The sequence below is a fragment of the Ictidomys tridecemlineatus genome, chromosome 1 (assembly GCF_052094955.1).
Source record: "Ictidomys tridecemlineatus isolate mIctTri1 chromosome 1, mIctTri1.hap1, whole genome shotgun sequence".
Taxonomy (NCBI): domain Eukaryota; kingdom Metazoa; phylum Chordata; class Mammalia; order Rodentia; family Sciuridae; genus Ictidomys; species Ictidomys tridecemlineatus.
In genome coordinates, this window is record NC_135477.1 from 32,759,255 (window position 1) to 32,786,552 (window position 27,298).

Sequence of the window (27,298 nt, forward strand, 5' to 3'; positions counted from 1 at the left end):
TCAGTCAACAGTTCTTTGCTTGACTCAGTCCTCTCTTCTTCCTGTCCCACAAGTCAGTCTCTTTGTACCGACGTCTGTCTCTTCTGCCTGAAAAGCCCCTTCCCCTGGAGCCACGTGGCACACTCTTTCTTGCCAGTTACCTTTCCCCACCACATCTAAGTGGCCGTCACTCCCACAGCACCCTGTCCTGTCTTCCCGGGGTGCTGTTCACTCTGGGATACTATATTTATTCACTTCTGTTTAGCATTTGACCTCCGGAATGGAAGAAGCTCTCTGAGAGCAGAGGCCAGGGCCATCTGGTTCATCACTGAATTCCCAGCTCAAGAGCACTGTCCAGCCATAGTAGTGCTTAAGAGGCCTCCGATGGGTGGATCAATGAGGGGACTCACTCCAGATCTCAGTGCCCTTCTGAAGCCCACTCATCTTCTCTCTGATTCCATGACACTGCTTCTCCTCAAGGGGCCCATAGCATTTTTAATACATGAAAAATAATAATCACCTTTAATTATTCCTTGGAAATTCCTCAATATCAAATACCAAACACCAAATTCAGGGTTGATATGAATGAAAGACCCTGAGGCCTTTTGTAAGGAGCCCAAGTTGAGTATCCAGAGTGGCCCTGACCCTTTAAAGGAGAATCTGAGTCTTCAGTCAGTTCCAAGACTCACTTTAGAAACCATGAGGTGTGACCTTATATGCAGGAGATGTAATTGCTGAACAGGTATAAATAAAAATTTATTAATTTCCATCATATTACAAACACTGAAAAAGTTCATTATTTCAAAGGAACCCATCATGAGTCCTCTTATAAAGGAAAAGTATGTTTACATGGAATGATCGTCCCCTAATTTGCTGCTGCTGCAGATGTATGTTTGCATAGGTTGTTTCCGTAAAGCAGGGTGCACTGGTGGATGATCAAAGCACACCGTGGCTCACCACAGGGAGAGACTTCATGTGTCGAGAAAAAACGAATTAGCTGGAAATAACAGACAAATCATTTCTTCTGACAGATGTGTCTGTAAAAATGGCTCCTTTTTCTGGGAGGGAGAAGCAGCAAAAAAATTTCCGCCACTCGTTCCTAAACAGTGACATGTTGTAGAGAATGGGGTTCAGGGCAGAATTGGCAAATGTGAAGGCCACCACCCAGAAGAAGAGGGACGGCCAGATGACCAGGTCTTGCTGGAAGTTCTGGATCAAGATGAGGAGGATGGTGATGATGATGGGGCTCCACATGATGAAGAAGGACACCATGAGCAGGAAGAGGGTGCGGAAGAGCCGGAAGTCCTGCTGCGACACTCGGATCTGGTGGCTCTCCGAGTACGCCAGGCTCATGGTGAGCCTCTTCCGCGATGCCTTTGTGATCTGCAGGAAACCCAAACAGAAACAGAGCCACAATTTACCATGGATGCCAGAGATTTTTGGAGTTAGGAGCCCAGAAGCTGGAAAGTGCCATCCCGCTGCATTGGGGTGTCTGTCTTTGGAACTCTGTGTGGAAGGAGCTGCCTCCTCTGCAGCAGGCCTGCTGCCCACACCGAGGACGCACTGGAGAAATGGACACCTGGCTTGCTGCCCCAGGAATAAGGCAGAAAATCACCCACGATATAAAGAGAATGGATGAGGGGAAGTGAAGAGCCTGACTCGGGTGGTTTAGAGGAGCCAGGTGCTCAGAAGCACACCTTGGCTGTGACTGTGGCTTTTTAAAAGGTAAATAATTGTGCACAAGCAATACATGCCCAAGGCACAAACTCAAACTACAAACACTGAAGGGGAGCAAATGAAAAATACCAGGTCTCTTCTCTAGCCTTTGTACCCTCTATTTCCATTGCCCAGGGGTGACCAGAGGAGGTGGTCTCCTGCATGACCTTCTGGAGGGTCTACATACCAGCTCTACACGCCTTCCCAGGGATGGAATGTATGAGACCCTATCTCCAAAAAAAAAAAAAAAAAAATGGATTCTGGTCTTGCCTACAGGCCTGAGTTGGGGCCTTTGAAAGGTAAATGAGATTGGAGGCTGTTCATTTGCTTGGGCAGCTGCTGCCATGGTCAGCCCCAAAATGAAACCAAGTCTGGGAAGAGTCACCAACACCTATGGGGTGTGGGTGCTGCTTGGGAATGATCCTTTCATCAGCAGGACCTGTGGGCACCCCCACAGCCACGTGGACGTCAGAGTCAATTACCAACAGAAGGGGACAAACTCCTCACATGGGCAATTGTGAGTTCCTTGTCTTTAAGGGCAGTCAGGGGCACGGGCAGGACAGCCTGTCCTTCTCCATTTCATTCCTAGCCCTCGCACCAACCCATCCCCCACTGCAGGCACCTGAAGCATTGGAATGACTATGAGATCCAGGTTTTTAAATAAGTAGGCACAGGGATAGGAATGGGAAAGACAGTAGAATGAATCCAGGCCTAACTTTCCTATGTTCATACACACAACCAGTGAAACTATGTGAATACACAACCAGTGAGACTCCACATCATGTACAACTATAAGAATGGGAAGTTATACTCCATGTATGTACGACATGAAAAATACACTCTACTGTCATGTATAACTAAAAAAGAACAAATTTTAAAAAGCTTTTAATTTAAAAAAAAAATAAGTAAAATAAACAGGCACAATCAAAAAGCAATTGGAAAGTTATGGAATCAGATGTGTCTTTAAATGTGTCTGTCCCCAGCAAGAAGGAGAAGCTTGTCAGAGCATTTATGGTGACATTTGTTGAAAAATTACAGCCATTTGATAATGCATACCCCACTGAGGGGTGGGAATCAGGAGAATAAGCACCCTTAGTTACATCTTTCCACATCTATATGAGAGTATCCATGGAATAAATTCCTCCCAGTGGGATTTCTGGGACCTCGTAACATTTTGCACTGATGAGCAAGGCCAGCATGACAGCAGAGGGACTGTGGGTGATGAAGGGGACCCTGGTTGCGAGGGCTACTGCAGGCACCGTGCCCTGGATCTCCTGTCCAGTCTGTTCAGCTAGAGGGTCTTCCTTCAGCAACAGAGAGGCTTTAATTTGGCAGCAGGATCCTTGGACACAAGAATGGCCCATCAACTGATGTAGACTGGATAGATTAGAGTAAAGCCCTACGTGCACCCCCATCCCACTGCCCCACCTCAAAACACTGTGTCTGAACCACATGAAAACTTCGTGACATCTTGGAACCACAGAGCTGGAGAGGCACTCAGTGTGGTCTCCTTTATTTTAATATAGATTCTTCTTAAGAAGGTCTGGGTCTGGGGGCTGGGATGTGGCTCAAGCAGTAGCACGCTCACCTGGCATGCATGGGGCGCTGGGTTCGATCCTCAGCACCACATAAAAATAAAATAAAGATGTTGTGTCCACCGAAAACTAAAAAATAATTAAAAAAAAAAAAAGAAGGTCTGGGTCCAGCTGAGATTCTGCATTTCCAGCAAGCTCTTGTGGAACAGCAGCCACCCATGCTTCCCATCCAAAGACCCTGCTTTGAGTAGCCAGGGCCTCCGTTGCCCCTTCAATGCACAGGTTAGAAAACAGCTCCCTAAGAGATAGTTTGCCCAAGCTGCTTTCAAAGCAGGAGTCTTGCAAGTGTTCACTTCAGAGAGCAATAAGGGTTGAGTCTGTGAGAGAGCAGGGGCTGCCATTTAAGCCCTGCTCCTTGGCACAGGGTGGTGGGTGGCTGGGTGAGTGACCACTGAGGTGGCTGGAAAGTGTCCAGTACTCAGGCTCTGGATGTCCAGGGGAGAAGGAGTGTTTAATCTCTCTTGTGCATAATTCCAAATATCCTCTGGGCACAGCCAGAAGGGAGAAAGTCTGGCTGTTCCCTGTGACTTACTCAGGTTCCATAATGCCAGCGAGATGGGTAGGGTAGGGCTAGTGATGGTAGGGTGGGGCCTGGCTGTGAACAGCCAGCCTGGGCTGGAACAGATGCTGATTTTTTTGAGCCTGAAATGCCAGCCTATGACCTCTGCCCCAGAGAAGAGAACCAATGAGGACCATCCTGACCACAATGGCAGTCCTTGCTAAATTCCACTTGCTTGGGCCGGCCTTTGTCCTGCCTTTCCTACAGGAAGAGGCTTCTGGCCACACAGGGATGCTTACATCATCTGGAAACTGGCCACACTGTGGGCTCTGTGCTGGACCCCTGGGTCCATTCCCCTACGATTCCTGAATCTCAAGAGAAGTAATTAGAAGGTTATTAGCCACCTTCTCAATTTGGGCAAGTTTAATTCCAAGATCAGCATGGCTTAAACTGTTCTCCCTAGAATACTTCTAATTGTCTAATTAAAGGAGAGCTGTTTAATTGTTTCGTGATTCTCCATGGTTGCTTGCTGGCCCAGCGTGGCAGTTCAGGGCACCTGTTGGTGATGGGGGACGAGAGCAGCAGGTGTAAGGTGGACAGACCTCTGCCCTCCGGAAGCTCCCGACAACCAGGACAACAGGAATCAGCTTTCCCAAGGGCTCCCCACCTGTTCCATCCACTGTCACCTCTAATCCTCACAGCTCCTCTTTGCATTCTGTGCCATTGTTATTGCTGCTTCACAGATGAGCAAATTTATTCTCGGGAAATTTAAGTTACTTGTTGAAGGTCACTCCACAGATAATAAATGGTGACAGCTCCCATCTGTGAAAATCCAGCTCAGTGGAGTTAACGATTAGCTACATCATAAAAGGCTCAGGAGGGGTTGTATAGCCAGCCCTCCCCTCCACGCCCCTGCTCTGCAGGTGGAGTCACTCAGCAGAGGGAACCCACCGACTCGCACTCCAGTGCTGCAAGTCCTATCGGCACCTCCACGTCCGGAAGTCACTGTGTAGAGTCAAAGTTAGACCGAGCATCCAGGTGCAAGATGGGGTGATCTAAGGGCCAACAGGTCTGGAAGTGGGAAAGCTGGGCAGGCGGCACCTCTAAATAGGGTATTCCTGGTGAGTGCTCAAGGGCTGATTCCAATAGCAGTGTCATCCCTCCTGCTGCCCACCTTAGCCTGCCAAGAACAGTGTGCATCCAGAGACTCTGGTACAGTGTCTCATAAATATTTTTTGAATCAATAAGGTTGGTGGGAGCTCACTTTTACTGAGCACCTACTATGTGCCAGGTCCTTACCCATCACGTGGTTTGCCTCTCTAACCTCTCCCAGCATTCTGTGAGGTAGGTACTTGCTGATTCCCATTTTGCAGATGAGGAAGCTGAAGCTCAAAGAGGTTGGTAAACGCCCAGCCAAGAAGTGCAGAGTTGAACTTCAAACTTGGTTGTCTGGCTCCAGCCCGAGCTCTTGATCTTAAACTAGTTCCTTCCCACTCTCTACTTCCCATCAATGGAAATCCTTCTGCCCAGACTTTAATTCCAAGCTCTAATGCTAGAAACTCCTAGAAGCCTTGTTGGCTCACCTCCCGCTGCACCCTGCAGCGTGTTTCAGGTACTCTCAGCACCTGCCACAGGAACCCTATGGTAGACACATGAGCATCTTTCTTACCTCCACCCTCACCAGACATGGGCTCCCCAGAGGTTAAGACCTTAGGCAGGGCTCTCTGTTCCCTCTGGGGCCCAGGGCTCTGGCTGCTGCTGTGATGGTCAAATTGGGCTGACTCACTTTGGGGCCAGGTGCATGAGTCTTTGGTTAGAGCTGGTAGATGCTGTTCCCTCACAGTCTCCACAGCTTGCAGAGTCAGGGGCTTCAGAGTCAAATGTATAGCACAGGAAGGATCCCTGCACCTTCCTGTGCTAGGTTTCTAGGCTAAGTCAACATTTATCTAGCATTTCAGTCTCTGGCATTGGGTGGACGCTTGATGAGCTTCTACATTAAACTAAACACTCAATTAACTCCTGAGAATTAACTCTAATCCTCAAAACAAGCCTCTGCATAGGTTCCAGGGTTACCTCCTCAGGTGGAGGCTCTGAGAGATGAAGTGACCTATCCAAGCCTCATGGTCAAGAGGTGGGGTGTAGCCCATGCAGAGATGCTCCCAATAGTGTGGCTCACCACTGGGCCCATGATAAGAGGCAAATGTTTATTTGCCTTCAGACATTCTGATTCTGTGGGGCTGAGGGGACCCTGAGATCTGCATTTTTCCTAAACTCCTTTTTTTTTTTTTTTTTGGTACCAGGGATTAAACTCAGGGGCACTTGGCCACTAAGCCACATCCCCAGCCCTATTTTGTATTTTATTGAGAGACAGGGTCTCACTGAGTTGCTTAGCATCTTGCTTTTGATGAGGCTGGCTTTGAACTCAAGATCCTCCTGCTTCAGCCTCCTGGGCTGCTGGGATTCCAAGTGTGTGCCACTATGCCAGACTAAGAGAGTCCCTTTTAAAACTGTCTTTTTGAGTCTCCCTGCCTTTACACCCACATGAGCTTCGGAAGACTATGAGGGAACTTTCTCTCCATCTCATGCCCCTTTGTCACACATTGCCACCAGACCAAGGTTGCTGCCCAGGTGATTGCAGGTGGAGGAGATTCCTGCTGACAGAGGTTGACCCTGGGGGGTGGGGTCTCCTTTGGAGGCTGCCTAGTCAATAAACAGAATCCTCAGAGGAGAGACTCTGTCTTTCCAGGAGGTCTACCTCCCTTTCCATAGCCAGCACTCGGTCCCCAAAGCTGGGGAACAAAGACCAGGTGTGGAGGAAGGGCTTCATGTTCACTGCCTGAAACCTTCATAGTCACCTGAAATACATTGTTCCTCGGTGAAACTGAGATAGGCTGAGGGTTTTCAAACTGCAAGCAAAAGAGTCATTGGTTCTATCAACAAATGTTTATTGAGCGCCTACTATATGGCTGGGCTACAGGGGCTGGATGCGGCGCAGGTCCATTCCAGTGTAATGTGGGTAATGCTTGGGGGAAGCGGGGAGGGACAATAAAGAGACACAGTTCCAAAGGGTAGCACGGCCATGGTTGCTGGGAGATGATGTAAACCAAGCCCCAAACAGCTGGTGTTCACAGCCTGATCGAAGGCACTTAGGAGTTGCTGGGAGACTATTCCCTTGGGAAAACTGTCAATTGGAAAAAGCCACTAAAAATGTATGGCATGTTTGAGTCACAAGGAAAGAGGAAGCAGAGAAGGCTGACAGCAAATATGGCCACTGCCCCACTACATCAAACAGCTCTTGAAGGGTGATTGACAGCCTTGAAGGATGACCGTCAGGGGGAGACCCAAGGAGAAGCCCACCTGGGCAAGGTTTCCCAAAGAGGGTTCTACGGAGCACCGATCCAAAGAGAAGCTCCGTGGGAAAACGGGGTTCTGTGGTCAGGTTTAGCAATGCTGCCTGGTCTATTCCTGTGCCGAAGAGCCCCTGCCTGCCCGAAGCCTTACAGCAAAGAATCCCACGGAACTCTGATGATCCCATTATTTCCCACACTCACAGACTGTGACTCGTTCTAAAATTTTCCATCCCATGGAGCTGCAGAGAGCACTGAGAGGCTCTGCTTCAGAGCAGTAAGAGATTAGGGTGACTTCTAAGCCCAGAGAAGGGACCTGAGTGAGAGGCAAGAAGACAGGGGAAGGGATATGGCTAATGGACCCTGTTGTTCAAATGAATTTGACAGGTGCTCTTCACCACACACACACACACACACACACACACACACACACACACACACACACACAAAATCTTGGCCAGAAAAGCTGATCCAGCATCTCTGCATTGTGTCTATCTTCAAGTAAACTAGGAAATCCCATCCACACACAGCAGCTACCTAGGGGCAGTTTGCCTGCTTCCAAGTTACCAGCCTGCAAATTCAACGGGCACCAAGTGAGGACAGATGTCACAGTCCTCTGGGGAAATAGGCAACAGTCAGATTTGCTAGTGAGGTAGGAAGATTTTTCAAAAGTCTTATATTTACAGTAACATTTATTTTTGTTATTTATGTATTTTTTTTTGTACTAGGGGTTGAACCCAGGGCTGCTTAACCACTGAGCCACACTCCATCTCTTTTTATTTAGAGACAGGGTCTGACTGAGTTGCTTAGGGCCTCGCTAAGTTGCTGAGGTTGGCTTTGAATTCGCCATCCTCCTGACTCAGCCTCCTGAGCTACTGGGATTATAGGTATGTGCCATGTTCCCGGCTAACACTGTTATTTTTAAAACATCATATCTGCTCTTTTATTTTATTATGCTAAACCATCCACTGAGATATGGTTGGCTTCAGTGGAAACCGAGTCCTGAGTTTTAAGAAAACAGTCCAAGGTCGCATGGTAAATCAAGTTTGGTGAAGGACCCCAGTATGATGATTCTTTGTACTTTCCCTACTGCCCCCAAAGAGCACGCCCTGTAGACCCCTTCAGTGTGATCCAAGGCTTAAGCCTCACTCCTCCATGAGAATTCACTGAGCACCTGCCATGAACAAGCCAGGCTCTGGTCTAGGCACAGGGACGAGAAGCTTGCCTTCCCGTGGGTGAGACAGATGACTGATGCACAAATGAATTCACACATCCAGAAGGTGACAAGGGTTGGAAGTGTTTTGAAAAGAGATAAGTCAGGGATCAGAGATTGATAGGGGGTGTTTCTGAAGAAGATCCTTTTGAACAAGGACCTCTCTGAAGTGGGAAGTGGACCATCAGCAATTAAAGTAGGAGAGACCCGGGAGAGGAAATGGCAGGTGCAAAGGCCCGAGACATAAGTGTGTTGGCATGTGTGAGGGACCCTCCCCAGGCCAGTCTGGACATAACAGAGGGGAGAAGATGAGCTTAGGGGGACAGACAGGGGCCAGATCACATAGGGCTTTTAGGCGAGGGCTTTGGATTTTGCTGCATGTGGGAGGGAAGTGACAGGATCTAAATTCTCTCTGACCCATTACTCAATGCACCATTGCACCACTGTGAGTCACGACAGATGCCACCTTGCGGTGTGTGATGGACAGAAGGCTGGCTGTGGCTCTAGATGCAAAGGACTTGGAGAGCAGTGAACTGTTGCTTGGAGGCAGATGGAGAAGAAGAGACCTCTTCCAGTTTCCTGGGTCGCCTCCAATTGTTCCAGGTGGGCTTTGGCCTTGAGAATAAAATGATGGTGTGGGGATCATTCCTCCCTCAGTGGGAAGCTCAGAAGTGTGAGCTCACCAGGGCCCTCCCAATCGCTGAGGGGCTTGGGAGTGGACTCAGAAGAAGAGCCAGATGCTGCCACTCCCTCCCAATCAGCTCTGCTAAGTCTCAGGGATACCATTTCCCAGCACACTGGAGACAAAGCTTGGGAGAACAACCTTGCCTAACAATAACAACAAACACAATTCATTTGTCCCCTGCCGTGGGCAGGCAGACACTAGATGTCCTACCCATGGTACCTCAACAATCCCTCACTGTTGAACTACAATTGCCATTTTGCTGATGAGGGAATTGAGGCTCAGAGAGTGTAAGTAAGCTCGAGTAAGTGTAAGTAAGCTCAGGTTGCAGAGATTCAAAGTGGCAGATTCAAGACTCAAAGCCAGGTTATGAAAATATCCCTTTGAATCTCTGCAACTGTCTTCATGACCCTTTGCTCTCCTTTTTAGTACCCCTCATCCATCCTTTACATTGGTGCAGCAGTCAGCATTTTGCAAAGTGTTATACACTATCTTGGCCTCTACCTTGTGCTCCAGGGTTTCTTGCTTTAAATAGCAGCACCTTTGGCTTGTCTCTCCTCTTCCCCTTTTGTTTCAAAGTTCCTTCTAGAGAATGGAACTTGTACACTCTTGACCTACCTCTATTCCTCACCAGCACTTTGCACAGAGTAGACATATGTCTGAGGAACTAAAACTGTTGGGAATCTAGGGCTAGGGTACTTGGGTTTATGAGACTCTCACTTCTGAGCTACGTGCATGACCTTGGGGAAATTACCTCGCCTCTCTGTGCCTGGCGTTTCTCATCTGTAATGCTTATTGGGATTAAATGAGGTATTTCTTGATAACACATTAAACACTACATAACTATTTGTTAAGCAAATATAAAACTCTTCCCTCACTTCTTTGCTTTTAACTTAATGAGGGTAGCTAACAATTTTATAATATTAAAATATGCTAGCCCCCTTGGAAAGCCTGAATCTGCTCATGCACTTGAACAAGCCTCAGTCTTGTTCATCTGGTGGAGAAGATTCTAGGGAGTAACTTAGGGGGGGCCGACTTCCACAGGACCAGGGACTAGCAGACCCGGTTGGAGGTTGACCTGGCTTTGGTTTCTGGGCACATAAGAAGGTTACAAAGCCTCAGCCACAAAGAAAGGCTATAAAATTGACCAGACAACAAACAGGTCTTTCCACTTGAATATGTTTATTTAACAGATGACTCCTAAGTAATATGCTATAAAATTAAGATTCAGTGGCTGCATTTCCTCCAAGGGGACTAGGGCACAAATACATGTAGGTGAGGTTTGCAGGGCTGGCACCTGCTGTGCAGAGGGCTGCCTTAAGAGGTGGGGACAGAGGGGGTCCATCTTTTTCACACCCCTGCACATATTCGCTTTGAGGGCAGACATCCCTTCCTGTGTCAATACACATTTGAAATGGACATTCCCAGGTGGCAGGTGACCGGAAGTAAGAGGAGGGGCTTCTGGCAACCTTCTCTTTCGGGATCCGGGAGGTGCTTTTATGAGTGTGTTCAGTCTGTAAGGGGAACACGTAAGCTGGGTGTGCTTTTCTATTGGTATATTATACTTCAATAAAAAGTCTTAAAAAGTGTACATTCTCATCACTGCTGTGTTTGTGGTGGGGAAACGATGGACACAGCCCAAAAGTCCATAAGATAAATTATAGTATGTCGACCTGCTGGGCAGCCATGCAGCCATCATGAGATAAGATACAGGAACTGATATGGAAAGATGTGATATGGTGTTAAGAGAAAAAAGGAAGTTCTGGAGCAGATAGTGTGAGCTCATATCTGAAAAGAACAACAGCCAGCTATTGGAGATAGCTTTCAAATACACACAATGTCGATGATTTTTTCTGCAAATTTGTAAGTTTATCAAATACACACAGTGTCAATGATTTTTGTGCAAATTTATAATAAAAACTAACCTGCAAGGACCTCATTGGGTTGTTAAGAATGACAATAGGATCGATTTTCAGTTTCTGTGTTAAATACTTCTGTGCCTGTTTTCAATTTGACTTTTTTATGATGAACTTGAATTACTTTAGTGATGAGCAAAACAAAAACAAATAAAAAACAAGCAAAACAACAAGAAACTCCTTCCTCTCATGGCAGCAGATCTGGTGAGTGAATTAGAACTCAGGACTGGACTGGTTTGACTTCTACAGTATCTTCTGACCTGGAAGTTCTGAGAATCTACCAGAAACACTGCAATCTGAGTGAAATTCAGTGGCAGCACTGGAAACAAACATACCTGTAAGATTTTGGAGTAACTGATCACAATGACCAGTCCCGGCACCAGGAAGTTCAAAGTAACAAAAGACACATCCCACGAGATCTCTCCAGGGGTGCTGGGCCAAATCAGTGTGCAGATGGGAATTTCCTAGTTACAAAAGGGAAAAGGACAAGGATCACTGCAGTGCTGGCTTCTTCTTTGGCCTTTAGTTCAGCCCCAGTTGGGGGTTACCTGTCACTACACAGTGTGCCACACAACTGGAAGGCGGTACACCCCAGAATCCTTCTCCCTGACCCCCCTCCCCCAAACATATACACAAAGCACTCGCCTCTGGCCCTCGGGGTAGCCATAATCATCACCTCTGCTCTCCATTAGAGGCACCTGAGCCTCAGGGTTCCAGGCTAATAAGAACTAGGGGCAGTTCCCCATGTGGATCTTTCCACTCCGCTGGCTGAGATGCAAAGGGCTCTCAGGCTTTCTCTTCCAAGCCTACCGTTTTTTAAAAAAAAAAGAGAAAATTGCCCTGAGAGCAGAACTGATGTGCTACACACAAACACATGGAAACAGGATGAGGTCTCAGTGCAGTCATGCTTTGAAAGCTGAAGGCAACAGGATCTATGCCAAGGCACCCAAGTGCATCAAAGCCAGGCTTGGTGGCAGGTGTCCTTAAGTCCCAGCTGATTGGGAGTCTGAGTCAGGACAATTCCTGAGCTTGAGCCAAGAATTTGGAGCCAGTCTGAATAACATAGTGAGACCCTCTTCTCAAAAAAAGAAACACCCACATACATAAACACAAAACAAAACCAAAAAATGAGTGTGTCAAGCTGCATCAAAAAACCTGGCTGCTAAGAGTAGTGGTGCAGGTCTGTAATTCCAGTGACTCAGGAGGCTGAGGCAGGAAGATCTCAAGTTCAAGGCCAAACTAGGCAACTTATTAAGGAGACACTGTCTCAAAAAAAAAAAAAAATTAAATAAAAAAGGCTGGGATGCAGCTCAGTGATAGAGTGCTTGCCCAGCATGTGCCAGGCCCTGGATTTGAAACCTGATTCTGCAAAGGAAGGAGTCCGGGAAAGGAGGGCCAGCTACCTCTTACTCCAACAATGCATCTTGAGCCCAGAATTACAGCCTCTAATCCTGTGTGCCACCTTCACAGAGGAACACACTACAGCCCCAAAGCAAATATCAGCCACAATTCTCAGTTCCAGATGGAAAGCCACTGGAGTGTGACGGTTTGTGACCTTGCTTCCATACTGTGATGTGTTGAATTCAAGTGTTCAACTCTAGCTACAAAACTGCAACAGGTGGGAGCCTCACCCAACAGTTACTAAGAGCTGCTGCAACAGTTTCCTCCAACAAAGAAATATGTCAGTGAAAACAGACCAAGGCATTTGTGCCTGTACTTTCCCACCCACAAACTTCCCCGGCCCACTCCACTACAGGAACAAAGCTATTTGGAAAACAAGTCTCCCTAAACCCTTCTAGACATATAGACCAGATTTTTAAAAGAGTGTGTGCTATGTGAAAAGCCCACATATTAATTTTTTGGTGGACAAGGCATCTGAACCCATGTCCAGGAGAAACAATCAACCGAAGCACCATTAAATCAACTATTCGCTTGACCAATATTTATCGAATGGTATACCCTAGACAAAAGCAAAGAATTTTTAATATTTTCCAACATGTATTGTGACGGGTTGTTGATCTCAAAATACGGTCCACTGGTCACTCATTTTCCTACTCAATTTTAACAGAAAATAACAACATCTGCTATTTATTGAACATATCTTCTGCACTGGGAATTGCTTTACATAGATCATCTCATCTAAGGCTTACAACAACCTTATTGAGATGCACATTATTTTTTTGTTCCTATTTCACAGAGGAAGGAACTAAGGTTCAGAAACATCCTCTTCCAACTACAGCCTGAAACGGTAAAGGTGGGGTTGTTTTTAATCATAATACTTTTCCCAAAAAGCTATGTAGTTAGAAGGGACATCAAGGAGTCTATCGAGAAAACTATAAAGCAGGACAAACAGGGAAGAATGTCTTAATCACATTTGCTGTACCTTGAGAAGGGAAGTGTGAGTGTTGCTTCCTTTTCCTGCTTTGTTAAGTGGCTTGCAAATGGACTAGGCATTCTAAAAATTTGCTCCTCTACCCTCACCATCCACACCTGATGGAAGACAGTTTACTAAATCTTCCTGTGTTTTGGTGGTTGGAAAGAAACTTGGGTGACCCTGCTGAATACTGGTAACAAGGTTGTCACTGCTCTTTGGATGATCCTTTCAAACTCCTTATGGCTGGGGGCAGAACAGTAGGTCCCGAAATCATGTGCCTGTGTGAAAGTTGTCAGAATCAAAATGCAGTTGCTTGAGCTGACCCTGACCAAAATTAATTAATTGATTAAGCTAGGAGATTGTGAAGAAGGGCATCTCATGCACGGATGCCTGATAACAAGAACTGTCGTAATGATTCTACCAAACCACAACCTTACACAAAAATCCCTTGGAGAGTATTGGTTCAGCAACTGTCTGTCCAACCATGAACGGAGGCCACCCCTTATTTATAGATCCTTGTAGCCAAGGATTGCTGTTTCCAAATAACTTATGTAATCCTCATTTTTGCCTTTAAAAACTTCCCCTGGCTTCAACCTCATCGAACATGCACTTAGTTTGCCATAGTCCCCTATTCACATTTTTCAATTTTCATGCCCAAAGCCACTATCTTTGGAGAACCTCTCTCCAGCTGTTATTTAGGTCACACCTGCGGGATCCCAGTATTGACGTGTATGTGTGAATAAATGCCTAGACACCTCTGCTCACACACACACAGGCAGAGAGAAGAGACTGGGAGGGTCTCAGAAAAGACTAGAATTGGGACTCGTAAGTTATTTTTATTTTTCTGTTATCTAAATCATCCGCAATGTGTCTATATGTTTTTTATAAGAGAGAAACAAAAGGATAAAAGTTAGTTTTTATGAAAAAAGATGATAGAACATGAAACACACGTCACCATGAGGGCTGAGCCGACCTAACCAACAGAGACAATATGCTCATCCCAGAAAGCTCCCCAATTTCAATAAGGAAGGTGCCCTTTCACCTGTTTGATTTGTGGCTTTCACTCTAGGCAGGAAGTGTGATAAGGGAGTAAGATAAGAACTCTGCACAGCACTCCTCACCCCCATCTGAGCTAAGAGGCAGTAGGATGGGTCTTGCCGGGTGGCCTTGGGCATGAATTTATGTGCTCTTTGGGGGGCATCGTATGGTATTGTTGGTTAATTGCAGGGTCTATGCTCATTTGAAAATAAATAAACAAGGCACCATGCCTTGAATTGAATAACTTTAGGACTGTGGAAAAATCCAGACAACAAATGGTTTTCTCCTGCAGTCTGTGATTGATAGAGGAGTTGGGCAGCAGGTCAAATCTGGAAGGTACAGACAAGTGTTAGTATATTCTGGGGTGGTTTTTTTCCTGCATATTTGATACGTTTCCTGATTTTAAGAAAGAAATATGAAAACCAAAAGTGCTAGGCCTGCCTGCTTACTGATACATGGAAGCGGAATTGGCGGCGGTGTGGCGTCAACAGTAGTGTTAATTGATTTGCTCAACCACTTACTGACTGCAGGCACCGTGCCCAAGCCACTGAAAGGCCACAGTGAGGATGATAGAGCCTCTGTCCCTGCCCTCCAGGAAGCCACAGATACAGTCAGGGAGGAAAAACAAGAAATTCCAACAACAACAAGAAACAAGAAACTCCACCGCAAGACGGGGAGCCAGAACATCCAGAGAACCCCAGAGGCCAGGGGGCAGGTTTCTCAAGAGAGAAATTTCTATGTCCATGAGCACTGTTTCAGCCGGGCAGTGTGGCTTCTGGTCTAGTGGATCAGAAGTCCTCAACTCTAGACTCATGGCTACCTTGAGCACATCTCGGCAGGAGACTTCTCAGGCTTGTTAAGCTTTGAATATCTCACCCCCAAAATGGTTCCACCTCCTGGACATCTCCAATTGGGGCACGCAGCGGCCATCCTCCAGGCTGCCAGAAACAAGAGGACTGGCCTGCTCCTTTCCCACGAAAACAAACCCGCCCCGCCCCCACACACCTCATTCTCACTGGCCACCCTCATGGACCAGCCATCTCTCAGCAGGGGTGTCCCCAGTTCTTCTGCTGGTCCTGCTAACCCGCCGGCACCACCTCTTGCCACCCTAGCCTTCTTTGTGCTCTCTTGCCCCCTTTTGGGATCATTTCCTCTGCCTGTAATGCCCCTCCTGTCCCCCCAGGTCCTTGTCTTGCTCACTTCCTCTCCTCTCCACACCTGGTGGGGACACACTGTCTTTCAGTAGCCTTCACAGATTCTGGGTGTCCAGAGGAGTCCCTTCCAGAGCTTTCGAAACTGTAATAATCACCTGGCTTCCTCTCAAGATGCCCCACTGGAGTGTGCTACAGGGGACAGGAACCATGCTGTCTTATTTAAGGCAGCATCCAAGCACCTAGAAGATGCCTGGTGCCTGACACTGGGTGCTCAGTACAAAGTTACCCGATGTCAGGATTTTCTAAGACTTCCCCAAGGATGGGGACATCCATCTACAGGCGCTGCTCACGTGCCGATTCCTCCTACCACTGGCTGACTTATTGGCAAATGATACCTGGTTCCGACTGTTTCCCATGAAGCTTCTCTGCTGAGTCTTCCTGCAGAACCAGGGAACCCCTTGGTAAATCATCTCCCTGCCCTACCTCTTCTAATACAATGGAAGATTTCAAGGTCATTTTAAGGAATCCTCATTAGACATCTGCTCTTCTAGCAACTTCCCAACAGAAAAGAAAGAAAATACCAACATGAGAGCTGGACTTACTTTCTTTATATTTTAAAAATATTCTCTAGCATTTAGTAACGCAGGCGAGTGAACCGTACTTGTCTCTCTGGGGAAGCCTCACTCCACAGAGACTGATGACAACAGTGGCCTGGTATTAAATCAAGAAGGGAGCCACAGAAGCACCAAGGGCCCTAAAGAAGTGTGAACTCATTGGAGATGACACTAGAGCAACCAGACAGAGCCGGGCTACATTCTAGAACCATCCTTTGCCTGCTGTGACTTTGGGAAGTTCTTCTTTCTGAAAATAAACATAAACAAAAGCACAACAGCTGTGGGGTTACCATGGGCTAAAGAATCAAGCTAGGCCATCTGAGTGCTCAATAAATGCTCAATAAATGAGGGGCATTTGTGACATTAGGGACAGGGGTCAAAGAGGAGGGTGCACGGTAAATGTTTGTGGAGTGAATGGACAGCACATTCTGGCCAGGGTGGACATCTTCCCCACCTACTGGTGGAGGTCACTGCCCGGCCAGGGCCACGGCACACACTGGCAGGCATCCCTTTGAAACAGGCTGAGCTGGCCTGGCTGAGATGTTAATGTTGCTAAGATCATCTGTCCACCCTCTTAAAATGGCTGCTTATTATTCTACAGCAATCAGAAGAATTATAGTGTTTGAAGAATGTTTAAAATGTTTATACCCAAAGATAAGGAAACTTATCATAGCTAGCAATTCTTGAGCACTTAGCTGCAGGGGCGCCAGGTGTTGGCCCATTTATTGAACATAAATCCCCATGGCAATCCAATAGGGTTGACAGTGTCTTCATGTCTATTTAAATCAAGGAAAGAGAGACCTAGAGAGGTGGGGCAGCTCCCCCTCTGTCACGCAACTCTGAAGCGGTCCCGGGATAGGATTCAAATTTCAATGAAGTTTTAGAGTCTGGTCACTTTGGACTACTGGACACCCACTACCCAAAGGGACAAAGGTCACCATGTTCCTGTTTTCAGGGATCTGAGGTAAACAGAAAGCTCTAAGGAGCACTGTTTCCACACACTCTTTGAGAGGAAGGAGCCAGGAAGTGCTTGGGGTTACCTGAGTCTGTCAGCACATGGTTTGGGGAGGAAAAATATCCCTCCAATCCTAATCTTCATTTAGTGTCCTGCTGGACAGGATCTGTTAATATGAGAACTGAGAAAAGAGGCTTTTAATAAAAGAGATTTATCTCTGTCCCCACCCCCATTTTTAAGTGACCGCACTCCCCCCACCCCACTCATTCTTTTCAACTTATTTCTTTCAATTGCTGAGCCTATAAAGTGGAATGTTTCCTACATACCCAGGCAAAAACCCTCAAGGAACTGGGGAGTATATCTATTTTATTCCTTGGAAAGAATACAGAAAATACAGAAACAGAAGCTCCTCCTTACTCTTGGGGCACATTCCAAGACCCCAGTGAGGTGCTCCAAATTATAGATAGTACTGAATCTTCTATCTAGTAGGGTTTTTTTTTCTATACATCAAGTCCCTATGATAATGAGGCACATTAAGAAATTAACCACAAACTAAAACCAAAACATATCAATTATAACAATATGCCCTAATAAAAGATAATTAAAACTTTTAATTTTTTTTTTTGTTTATTTCTGGACTTTTCCATTTAATGTTTTTGGACCTTGGTTGTCCACAGGTTATTGAAACCACAAGTAACTAAAACTGTGGAACCCTGGGTAAAAAGGGACTGCTGAATAGTGTAACTCAGAGAGATAAAACTCGAGGAGATTGGGGGGCTGGGAGGGGGCAGCATAACAGACAGGTAGGGGGAAAACAAGGAAAATGGAAAACAGAAGGAACTGTCTCATTTTTTTTTTCCATTACAAGCCCTCCATGGCACGTCTACTAATTTGAATAGAGATCTGGCATGTAGTTAACTCACCTGGCCCCTTCTGAAGCACTTCTAGCTCATTTCTCTTCCAGTGGCTTTGCCCAAATCCCTCTCCAAAGGTCCTTAAAGCCAAGAAGGTGTTTCTTCAATAAAACAAGAAAAGGCTTGGTGTGTCCAACCAGGGAGCACAGATCTCCACAGAAGCACTCTGTGGTAAGATGCAGACCATTCTAGAAATGCTGTGGAGGGCTCCTGAACACACATGCCCTACCAGGGGTAGAATACAGGATGGACCATACACAAGAAGGTCCCCATCCATGCAAAGGCCTTGCTCAGTCACTGATGGCCATGTTAGCACACAGGAGTTTTCTCTGGGAGGGGACCAGAGCCTCCTTTCATAGTGCTGTTTGGCAGTAAAGCAGGACTATACCTGAAACAACTGTCAAAGGAAGGGTACAAAATACATATCTAGAAATTTAAGATACCCTTAAAATATCTTCTATTTAGTCTTTAATTCTTTGAACCTCATTTTTTTTTTTAATTCTTTGAACCTGCCTCCTGAGTAAGAGCACTTGATCTCCTGAGACCAATAGCACCCACTAGCTCAGCTAATCCTGGCTCTCCTGGGGCACCTGAGTGGACGTGGCCATAAGCATACACGTTCATTGATCACATGCCATAGGCCTGATTTCCTTCCTGCTAATGAGCCATAATCAAACACTCCAAAATGTATTCCACACACTCACAAATAAACTATTCAGAACAGATTTTTTGGACACACACACATCTGCTTGCCTAGAATGCAGCCTCCATCCATTCTACCCCCACCAAAAAAGGCTACGTGATTGGTCTGGGAAATCCTCAGGAGGCCACCTTTGTGTTCAGCCTCTGGGCAGGTCACACATTCAGATCTTCCTAGTGGACCAGTGTTCATCTCATCTCCAGAGTCTGAAACTGTCCCGCAGGGGACGTCCCCCTTGCTATTCTCCTCTCTGTTCAGGACTACAGTTTGTTTGTGCCTGGACTGCTCAAAGTGCTCCACTCTCCTTCCTATGGTCTGGTGTGAGAGTTTGCACCCCAAGGCCGGAAAACCAGTGGCCTGGCTAGGGAAAGGGACAGGGTCAAGAACTCAGCCTGGGTCAGATCTTCCTGGAGGCTGAGCCACAGCAACAAATCATGCCTTGAGGTATTGCTGTCACATATAAGTCAGACAGATACCCGTCTCTCTCTGCTAGGTGCTGAGGAGAATGAAACACATCTGGAATACAGCCAGTCAGGCTGCCACCTTCTCCTACTAGACCTGAGGCCCATGGCCCCACCCTGGAATGGGGCAGCAAAGAGAACAAACCTGTGCCCAGAATTCTAGACCATGGGACTCAAGTCACCAAAGCAAGTATTACACTGTCCAGAGAATCATTTCTAGATCATGAACCTCTCCATAAGTGACAACTATGGGCCTGCTATCCCGAACAAACCCCCAACTTCTTGAATACCCTGAAGCTACAGTCCAAGGCTCCCAGGGTAAGATTCTGTGGTCTGCTGTAATCCTTCCATCTTGCTGCTGGAAAAACTGAGGATTCTGAAGAGGAAACCAGAAGCCCTTCGGGGAAAGCCTTGGGTCAGGGGCTCTGGTTTTCCAATGCCCTTTCTCCCTAGCCTCTGCCTTCAGGCTTTCAATACAGGCTCCTAACCCTTACTTTCACAGAAACTTCTGCTCCTTCTCAAACTAAGGATGAGATACTCTGAACAAGTTATTAATCCTATGTGTCTCAGCTTCCACATCTGTCCTGCAAGTGTGATAACTTTAGGGTAACACCAGACCAGAAAGCAAAATTCAATATAATGTGATTAGCCATCTCACATGCATGAAATTCTATCTGACTCCTTAACTCCCCATTATTTAATTAATCTCACAGCACGCCCTTGCATTTTTGCAAGAATTGGGGGGTAGGGGCTGGGGATGTGGCTCAAGTGGTAGCGCGCTTGCCTAGCACGCATGAGGCACTGGGTTCGATTCTCAGCACTAGATAAAAATAAAATCAAAATATTGTGTGCACCTAAAACTAAAAAATAAATATTTTTAAAAAAGAGTTTGGTAGTGCCTTTAAATACATGCATCGCAGGCTGACACAGCCCTGGGCATCGTGTATGACAGTAGTGCAACAAAAAGTCCTGTTGTTAATCATCACCACCCTCGTTCACCCCCTCCGTTCACCCCCTCCGTCGGATACCCGCCCCTCCCCCAGCCTGCCCGCACAGGGGTCTCGGTGCGCTCACAGGTGCTCACCTGGTCGGCACCCGGGAGCCGCTGCGGGACCACCTGGAAGAAGATGAAGAGCGGCAGCGCGGCAAGAGCGGAGTAGCCCCAGATGAACGCCAGCATCGCAGCCTGTGCCCGCCGCCCCGGGCCGCGCATTCCGCGCTGCAGGCGCACGATACACACCATGCGCTCCAGGCTGACTGCGGCCAGCGTGAGAATGGTGACACTGCCGCTCAGGGTCATCATGTAGAAGAGCAGATGGCAAGCGACGGGGCCCAGCACCCAAGCCTCTGTCCAGCGTACGACTAGCACTAGGGGGATGGAGCTGGTGAAGAGCAGGTCCGCGCAGAAGAGGTTCAGCACCAGGCTGGTGGTGGCCCCTCGGCGCCGTCGGCGCGCAACCAGCACCAGAGCGTACACGTTGCCCAGCAGAGACACCGCAAAGATGAGCGCCAGCACGATTGTCTCCACGGTGCTCAGCACCAGCCGGTGGTCTCTCTTGACATCAGAGAAGAAAGGGAAGCGGGTGCGGTTGGCTTGCTCTAGGCTGCACAGAGGACCGGTGACTGTCGTCTGCGCGAACTCAGGGGACATGCCGCCGGGCACCCGACCTCCAGCAGCGGTCTGCAGGCGAGCGCGCTCATCTGGGAGGTGACTGAGTGCCAAGGCGGGGAAAGAGAGAGGGAGGTGGTTGCGACACCGTCCTCTGGACCCCTCCCGCCAGAGGAGAGCGAGCGTTGGGCGTAGGGAACTGCGTCCCGGACGCACGGGAACGAGGAAGTGCCGGGCCACACCAGCTGGGCTGGGAAGCGGCTGCGGAGGCGGAGGCCTCCAGCTCTGAGGCTGTTTGAAAGCTCCCAAAAGGCCAGAAATTCCCCAGCCCTCGCGGAAAAACCACAGCTTCCTTTAACCTACAGCGATACCAGGTGTGAAGCCAACTATCCTCCCATTTAGCTAAAATTGATTTAAGAATGTCAGAGCTGAACTTTGGATATTGTTTTGGACTGAGTCTTTCAGACTTCACTTAAGAAGCCCCGCTGTTGGAGGTATATCCAAAAACCACTTGTAATGACCCCAAATTTATTGGTAGGGGAGTTGTTTTATCATCACTTAATAATGTGTGACTTCAGATGGATTAATCTCTCTGTACTCCCGTTTTGCACGTGTAAAATGGGAATGATAATACTACCATTAAGTTATTGTAAGGCTGTCATAAAGAGTTTAGCACAAAACTCATGCACAGTAATCACTGATTAAATGTTAGTAGTATTAGTTACTATAATTAAAATGCATGTAAAATTTGCATTCTGAATAATGATATAAAACATTTTCTTGTAGAAAGGGTGGCCCTTCAAATCTTTGAATAAACTTGACGTGGAAGATATATTCCAAGACTGTCAGGTGCACAAGTAAGCTGTGAAAGTTCCTCAGACACCTAGTATGTGGAGCAGTGGGCAATCCAGTTCTGTTACAGATGAGGGAACTGAGGCCCAGCAAGAGTGACTTGTCTAAAGTGGCCCCTGGTCACCTGCCAGGTCACCTGCTCCTGCCCCCACCCCCACCATATCATTGCTGTCTAATAGATGAGCTGGTTAGAGAATGTAAAGTGTGCTGTGGACCAAGACCAGTTCCCCTCCTAGAACACTCTCAGCATCTATGACCTCACCCCTCTCCCCTTTGCCATATTCCCTGCCCTCTCCCAGTCGCCATGTCTTGCAGTTATCTCTTTGTGGGGCTGGATGTGTTAGTCTAAAGTGCTGACTGGGGAAGAGGTGTTATTTGTGTGTCTGCATATCACTGTCATGTAGGTCTGAGTTGACAATGTGACTTCTAACCTTAGGAGCAGATTGTATGTCAGTGGGACGTGCTCAGCTTGAACCTTGACTAGGTCCACATTGAAAAGCAGATTGAAATAAAGGAAACTCAGGGCTTTGGCAACTGTCTGATTGAGGTCAAGGGATATTAGTTTTTGTGTGAGGGAAAGATGAACTGGGCAGTGAGAGAGACAGAGATAGTGAGCAATAGACAGCTATTGATTGATTGTATTATCACAGGTTGATTGACATAGAAACAAAGAAGTTTCCCTAGAATAGATAGCCAGGGTGAGGTGTCTGATAGAAAGCCTTCTCTATCATTACACTAGTCAGTATCCTCATGACATGGTGGTTGCCTCCCCTCCAAACAAGTAATAACAGAGAAAGAGCCAGACAGAAGCTGCATCCTTTTTATGACCTAGTCTTTGAAGTCACATGACATCACTTCTGCTCCTAACATTCTATTCACTAGCAGAACCCCAGGAAGTCTCTCCACAGGCAAAAGGAGGAAAATTAGACTCTATTCCCCGCCAACCCCAGGACAGATTTTTTTTTTAATTTCATGTAGTTCATTTGAAAGTTCATTCTGTTAATTAGTGTGATAATTAAGAACCAATTATATTATATATATTTCATGCAATGAAAGTTTTAGCCATTTTCTTTCTCAAATTAGGTGCCATGTTTTGAAGAGGGGAGTATCAAAAATATTTTTGCAGCCATATTTTGTAACTACCATCATACCTTTTGGGATTTTAGTAAACATTGAATGAGTTAATACAAGTGAGTCCTTAAAATCGTGTCTGGAATATTTACCACCTAAATGATTGACTGCCATTAGTATTATTACTAATGTCACTATTGTTACTGATTTATCTTCCCTACCCATCCGGACAGGTCGCCTGCTCCTCACTGTTCCTTCTATCCTAGAGTCACTTTAGAAGTGGGGACTGATCCTTGCTTGATTTATTGACTCTGAAGACCTCTTCAGGGCAGCAGGGGCCCCTTTAGGACTGGTTTCCCTCCTTTTTTCTGCCTGAGTGACAGTCACACTAGGTCTCCATCCACAGTGGTCAGGTCTGGCTGTTTGGTGTGAAGAAATATTGGTCCACACAGTTGCTAAAGAGCTGGCCCTTGCTCTCCTTTCTTCATCTCTTCAGGGCAATATTCTAGAAACAACGAGCTTGAGAGAATTCCCAGGCCGGTGAGGTTGCCTCAGTGGGAGATGCACAGGGGCCCTTGACCAGGCAGTGCCAAACCCAGTGCCTCAGCTGCATCAACCCCGAGGAAGGGGCGCCTCCTCCTAACTGTTCTGCTCAGAGTGGGCACTTTTAAAAAACACTTACACAAAGTTTTGCGTGTGCTAGCTATGACTCCGCCTCCAGATCTTGTTTAAGGCAGGCACTGCATGAACCCTGCCATTGTGTGAATAAATCACACACAGGCAGCTGACCACTCACTTGTCCAGCATGGCTTTAGCCTTTTCATGTTCCCGCTTCTACCTGGACTACTGTTCTTTGGCTGTTAGGTATGATGTGGACAGGAGACAAGTCTCCAGCTCGAGGCACACGGAGCAGCCTTGCCCAAGCCTTACCATCTTGGGGAGCACATGCTATTTCCTTGGTCTGGGGCTCAGAGCCTTGTCTACCGGGGACCTCTTGGGTTCCTTGAGGAAGGGACACAAGGATCCTTTCCCAGAGTTCAAGAAGGAACCTACTCCATGCCACTCTGGCCTGGCTGAGGAGGCTACTCCTCTATGAAAACTCAGGGCAATGGGGTCCAGGAGTCTTGAGGAGATGCGGAAGCAGAAGGAGGAGGGGACTTAAAATCTTTACGGAGAGATGAGTATCCTTGGCATTCTGCTGGGTAATAGATCCTGTTTAGTTTTGAATATGAAAAGGAACTGAAACGCTGGCCTTCCCTTTCGCTCACAAACCAGACTGTCCATATTTACACTTGGCGGGTCCTCGTCTCTGTTTCTATGGTTTTACCTAAGAGTGGAAGAGGCAAAGGAGCACAGTAATAGGAATTAATGACCATGAGTGATAAATACGACTTTCACAATGAAGGCTCAGCCCTCCGCTGTCTAGTCTCGGAGGAACATGAGAGGTCGGTCTACCCTCGTGACAGTGTTTAGCTCTGGGGATGAAGAAGGGTTGCAGATGTGAAAACTGGAACCACGTCACAAAGCTGAGACTGACCTGGCAGGTTAAGGGGTTTACAGAGGCGGTGTGGAAACCTCTGTGGGAAAGATGATAACAAATCTAGCTTTTGCTTCTAGATGTGAAACCACAACACAGTAAGCAGTAAGAGATAAAGTCATGTCTCTAGAGTATAGGGTTTCTCAACATAGTGAGTTAGACAGTTTTTTTTTTTTTTTACAATAAGAAACAGGTTCTCACTATGTTACCCAGAATGGCCTTGGATTCAAGATCTCCCTTGCTTCCGTCTTCCAAGTAGTTGGGACTGTATGCAAGCATCACCATGTCCAGCTCTGGACAACTGTTTGTCTGGGGGTGCTTTCCTGTGCTCTGCAGGGTATTCAGCAGCATCCACTGGATACCTGTAACAATCCCCCAGAGTGAAACCAAAAGTGCCTCCCGGTATTATAAAATATCACCCAGTGAACCTCAAAGTTGAGAAGATGAACATTTAACTTTTAAAGTGGTGAACCTATGCTATACCTACCTATTGGGAGATAACCAGGTAACTGGGGGTGCTGCCCTGAGAGGGAACCCTGTTTCGTTCCTGTGAGAGTGAGTTGTTATAAAAAGAGCAAGCCTGGCCCTGAATGCCTCTGGCCTCCCGTCTCACTACATGATCTCTTCCACACTCCTCTGCCATTGTGATCCCATCTTCCATGAGGCCCTCACCAGAGGCTGAACAGATGGGACCACCTGATGTTGAACTTTCAGTCTCCAAAACTGAGCTTAAAAGCTCTTTTCTTTATAAAGTACTCTCGTGTTGAGGCAGACTCATTAAAATTGACTGTCCTGGAAATATGAGGGGTGGTGGTGGTGGTGGTGGGTTTTAACTCAGAAAGGAAAGCGGTGTCAGCCTGGTCTTCCACTGAAGTGGCAGTGTTTCTCTGTTGGCTCCTCTTGGCCAGGAGTCACAGTGGCTGGCCTAGTCAGGAAAGCGGATCACTCAACACGCACCGCCTGAGCAGTACTGCATGCCACCAGGCACCGGGCCCAGCCCTAGCAATGTGAAGATAGTAGGTAAGTGACGCTCGCACAAGCCTCGCAATGCCTTCTGCAGCCCAAGATGTGGCGTCACTGAAATCCTGCAAGTCCCAAGGAGACCACTGGCCAAGGTCTTGCACAGTATTACGCCATTTCTTGGGTTTTTTTTTTTCCCCTTGGCTTTTTTTTTTTTTATCTATTCTGTTTCTGATTACAAAATGTAAGAAGTAACTCGGAAAAAAAAATAAATTTACCCATCATTCTTCCATGTAGAAATAACCTTGTGGGATTGTGTTATATTAAACTTCCAGTGTTTTTTCTGCGTATCTGGGACTTGTGGGCATTTTACAAAATGGGGGTCATGGTGCATACATTATTTTGTAGTAGGCTGTTATGGTTTGAATGTAATCTTTGCAAGTTTGTGTTTTAGATGAATTTTTGGTCCATTTCTCCAAATGTATATGTTGATGGTAGTAGGAGGTGTGGCCTTTGGGGAGGCCTAAAGTTGGGCTTCCACAATGGCTGCTATGAATTCATAAAAAGAGGAAGAGACCCCCACAGTAGACACTTGTTTTATCTCGCCATGTGATACCCTCCACCATGTTATGATGTAAAAAAAAAAAGAAGGCCCTTAAAAGATGTTACTGCCCAGAACTGTGAGCTAAATTAACCTTTATTCTTTTAAAACACCTGATCTCAGGTATTTTGTTATAGCAACAAAAAATGGACTAAGACATAAGAATTTAAAAATATTTTTCCCCAACATATTTTATCTTTCTATTTCATCTTTCAGTTTCCTAGATGCACATAACTGTCCCATGACATATTTAGCCTGACTCTTACTGCCCAGGGCTTGGTGGCAACGTGGGAGGAAACAGGTGCAAACATACAAACCCTCCAGCAGTGGTTCCCAGATGTCAGCCTAGGATTGCTTCACTTTCCTCTGGTCTAAAGTAAAATGAGAAAGGTAGAGACCATGTAGTTTTTCCCAAGGCTAATCATCATATCCACTTTTGTTTTTTTTTCAAGGTCTGATCTCATTTGTTGCTCTTAAAAATTTTTTTATTTTTGACTGGACTCAGAAGTAGACATTTTCAGAGGGGACAGCCTGAGTCTCTAGGCCATCTGTTCCTGGCATTTTTCTTTGACTTCTTTCATTCTCTTGGCCAAAAGTCTGGCATATTCTGCTGCTGTTTCTCCAGAGCAATATGCCTGAGCTTGTGTTGTAGGGCACATGGAGTAACAAGATGCTGAATCTTCTTTGGTGCTTTGGTCCTGGATTTTTTACCTTCCTTGTTTAAGGTTTTTCTGACCACATATTGGTGGAATCATCTCCCTCAGAGAGATTGAAAAGTTTGAGGGTCCCAGGAGCTCTTTGGGGTCTCAGCCAATAAGGCCCCGTAGTATCCGTAAGTACAGGAATAGCTTTCTCTCCTTTTTTTTTTCCTCACAATAACCAAGTTGAGAATGCTCAGATTGGCATCCACAATGCAACTTTGAACAGATTTTTGCTTTCTCTCTCCAGTTCGCCTTAGTCTATAACAGGCATGCCCCTTACTCAGTAGCAGGTGAACACGGCCATGGGTCAAGACACCCTGCTTCATGGAGAAACCTTGTTTGTTGCTTCTGCTGGTTTTGGACCACATAACCCTTCCATTATTCACCCTGAGCATCAGCAGTAACTTCTGTGGCCATACACTTCTCATAAAAAGTATGAAGTTGCGTTTATCATCCACTTTGATGAGTTTCTGGCCGCCAATGGCTGGGAAGGAGATATTCAGCTTCATCTTGGTGCAACTGAATGCCTACCCCACATCCAACTGTTTTTTGTTTTGTTTTGTTTCTTTTGGTACTGGGGATTGAACCCAGGGGTCCTCAACCACCGATCCACATCCCCAGCCCTGTTTTATATTTTATTTAGAGACAGGGTCTTGCTGAGTTGCTAAGTGCCTCACTAAGTTGCTGAGGCTGGCTTTGAACTCACAATCCTCCTGCCTTAGCCTTCTGAGCTGCAGGGATTAGAGGTGTGCGCCACCACATCCAGCCCCACATCCATTTTTAATTGCAATATTATGTCCTGACTTTTTG

General features: G+C 46.7%; 1 protein-coding gene and 1 pseudogene across 1 annotated transcript; both read right to left on the bottom strand.

Moving 5' to 3' along the window:
• Positions 1-717: 717 nt before the first annotated feature.
• Positions 718-20,975, bottom strand: Ffar4 (free fatty acid receptor 4). The gene is made up of 3 exons (XM_078037948.1): positions 20,242-20,975; positions 11,283-11,411; positions 718-1,362 (listed from the first exon to the last, which is right to left on the bottom strand). Exons 1-3 carry the CDS (start codon positions 20,806-20,808, stop codon positions 973-975), a joined length of 1,086 nt encoding a protein of 361 aa, XP_077894074.1. The 5' UTR covers positions 20,809-20,975; the 3' UTR covers positions 718-972.
• Positions 20,976-26,272: 5,297 nt separating this feature from the next.
• On the bottom strand, positions 26,273-26,997 carry LOC144366211 (small ribosomal subunit protein eS6 pseudogene; annotated as a pseudogene).
• Between the last annotated feature and the right edge of the window lie 301 nt (positions 26,998-27,298).

What these genes read in the sequence shown, in the direction of transcription:
- Ffar4 (XM_078037948.1), bottom strand. Translation starts at nt 20,808, where the DNA reads ATGTCCCCTGAGTTCGCGCAGACGACAGTCACCGGTCCTCTGTGCAGC. An exon ending in GGCTCCCGGGTGCCGACCAG is followed by an intron (nt 11,412 to 20,241) that starts GTGAGCACCTGT and finishes TTTTGTAACTAG; the next exon opens with GAAATTCCCATCTGCACACT. An exon ending in GTTACTCCAAAATCTTACAG is followed by an intron (nt 1,363 to 11,282) that starts GTATGTTTGTTT and finishes GGTTTCCTGCAG; the next exon opens with ATCACAAAGGCATCGCGGAA.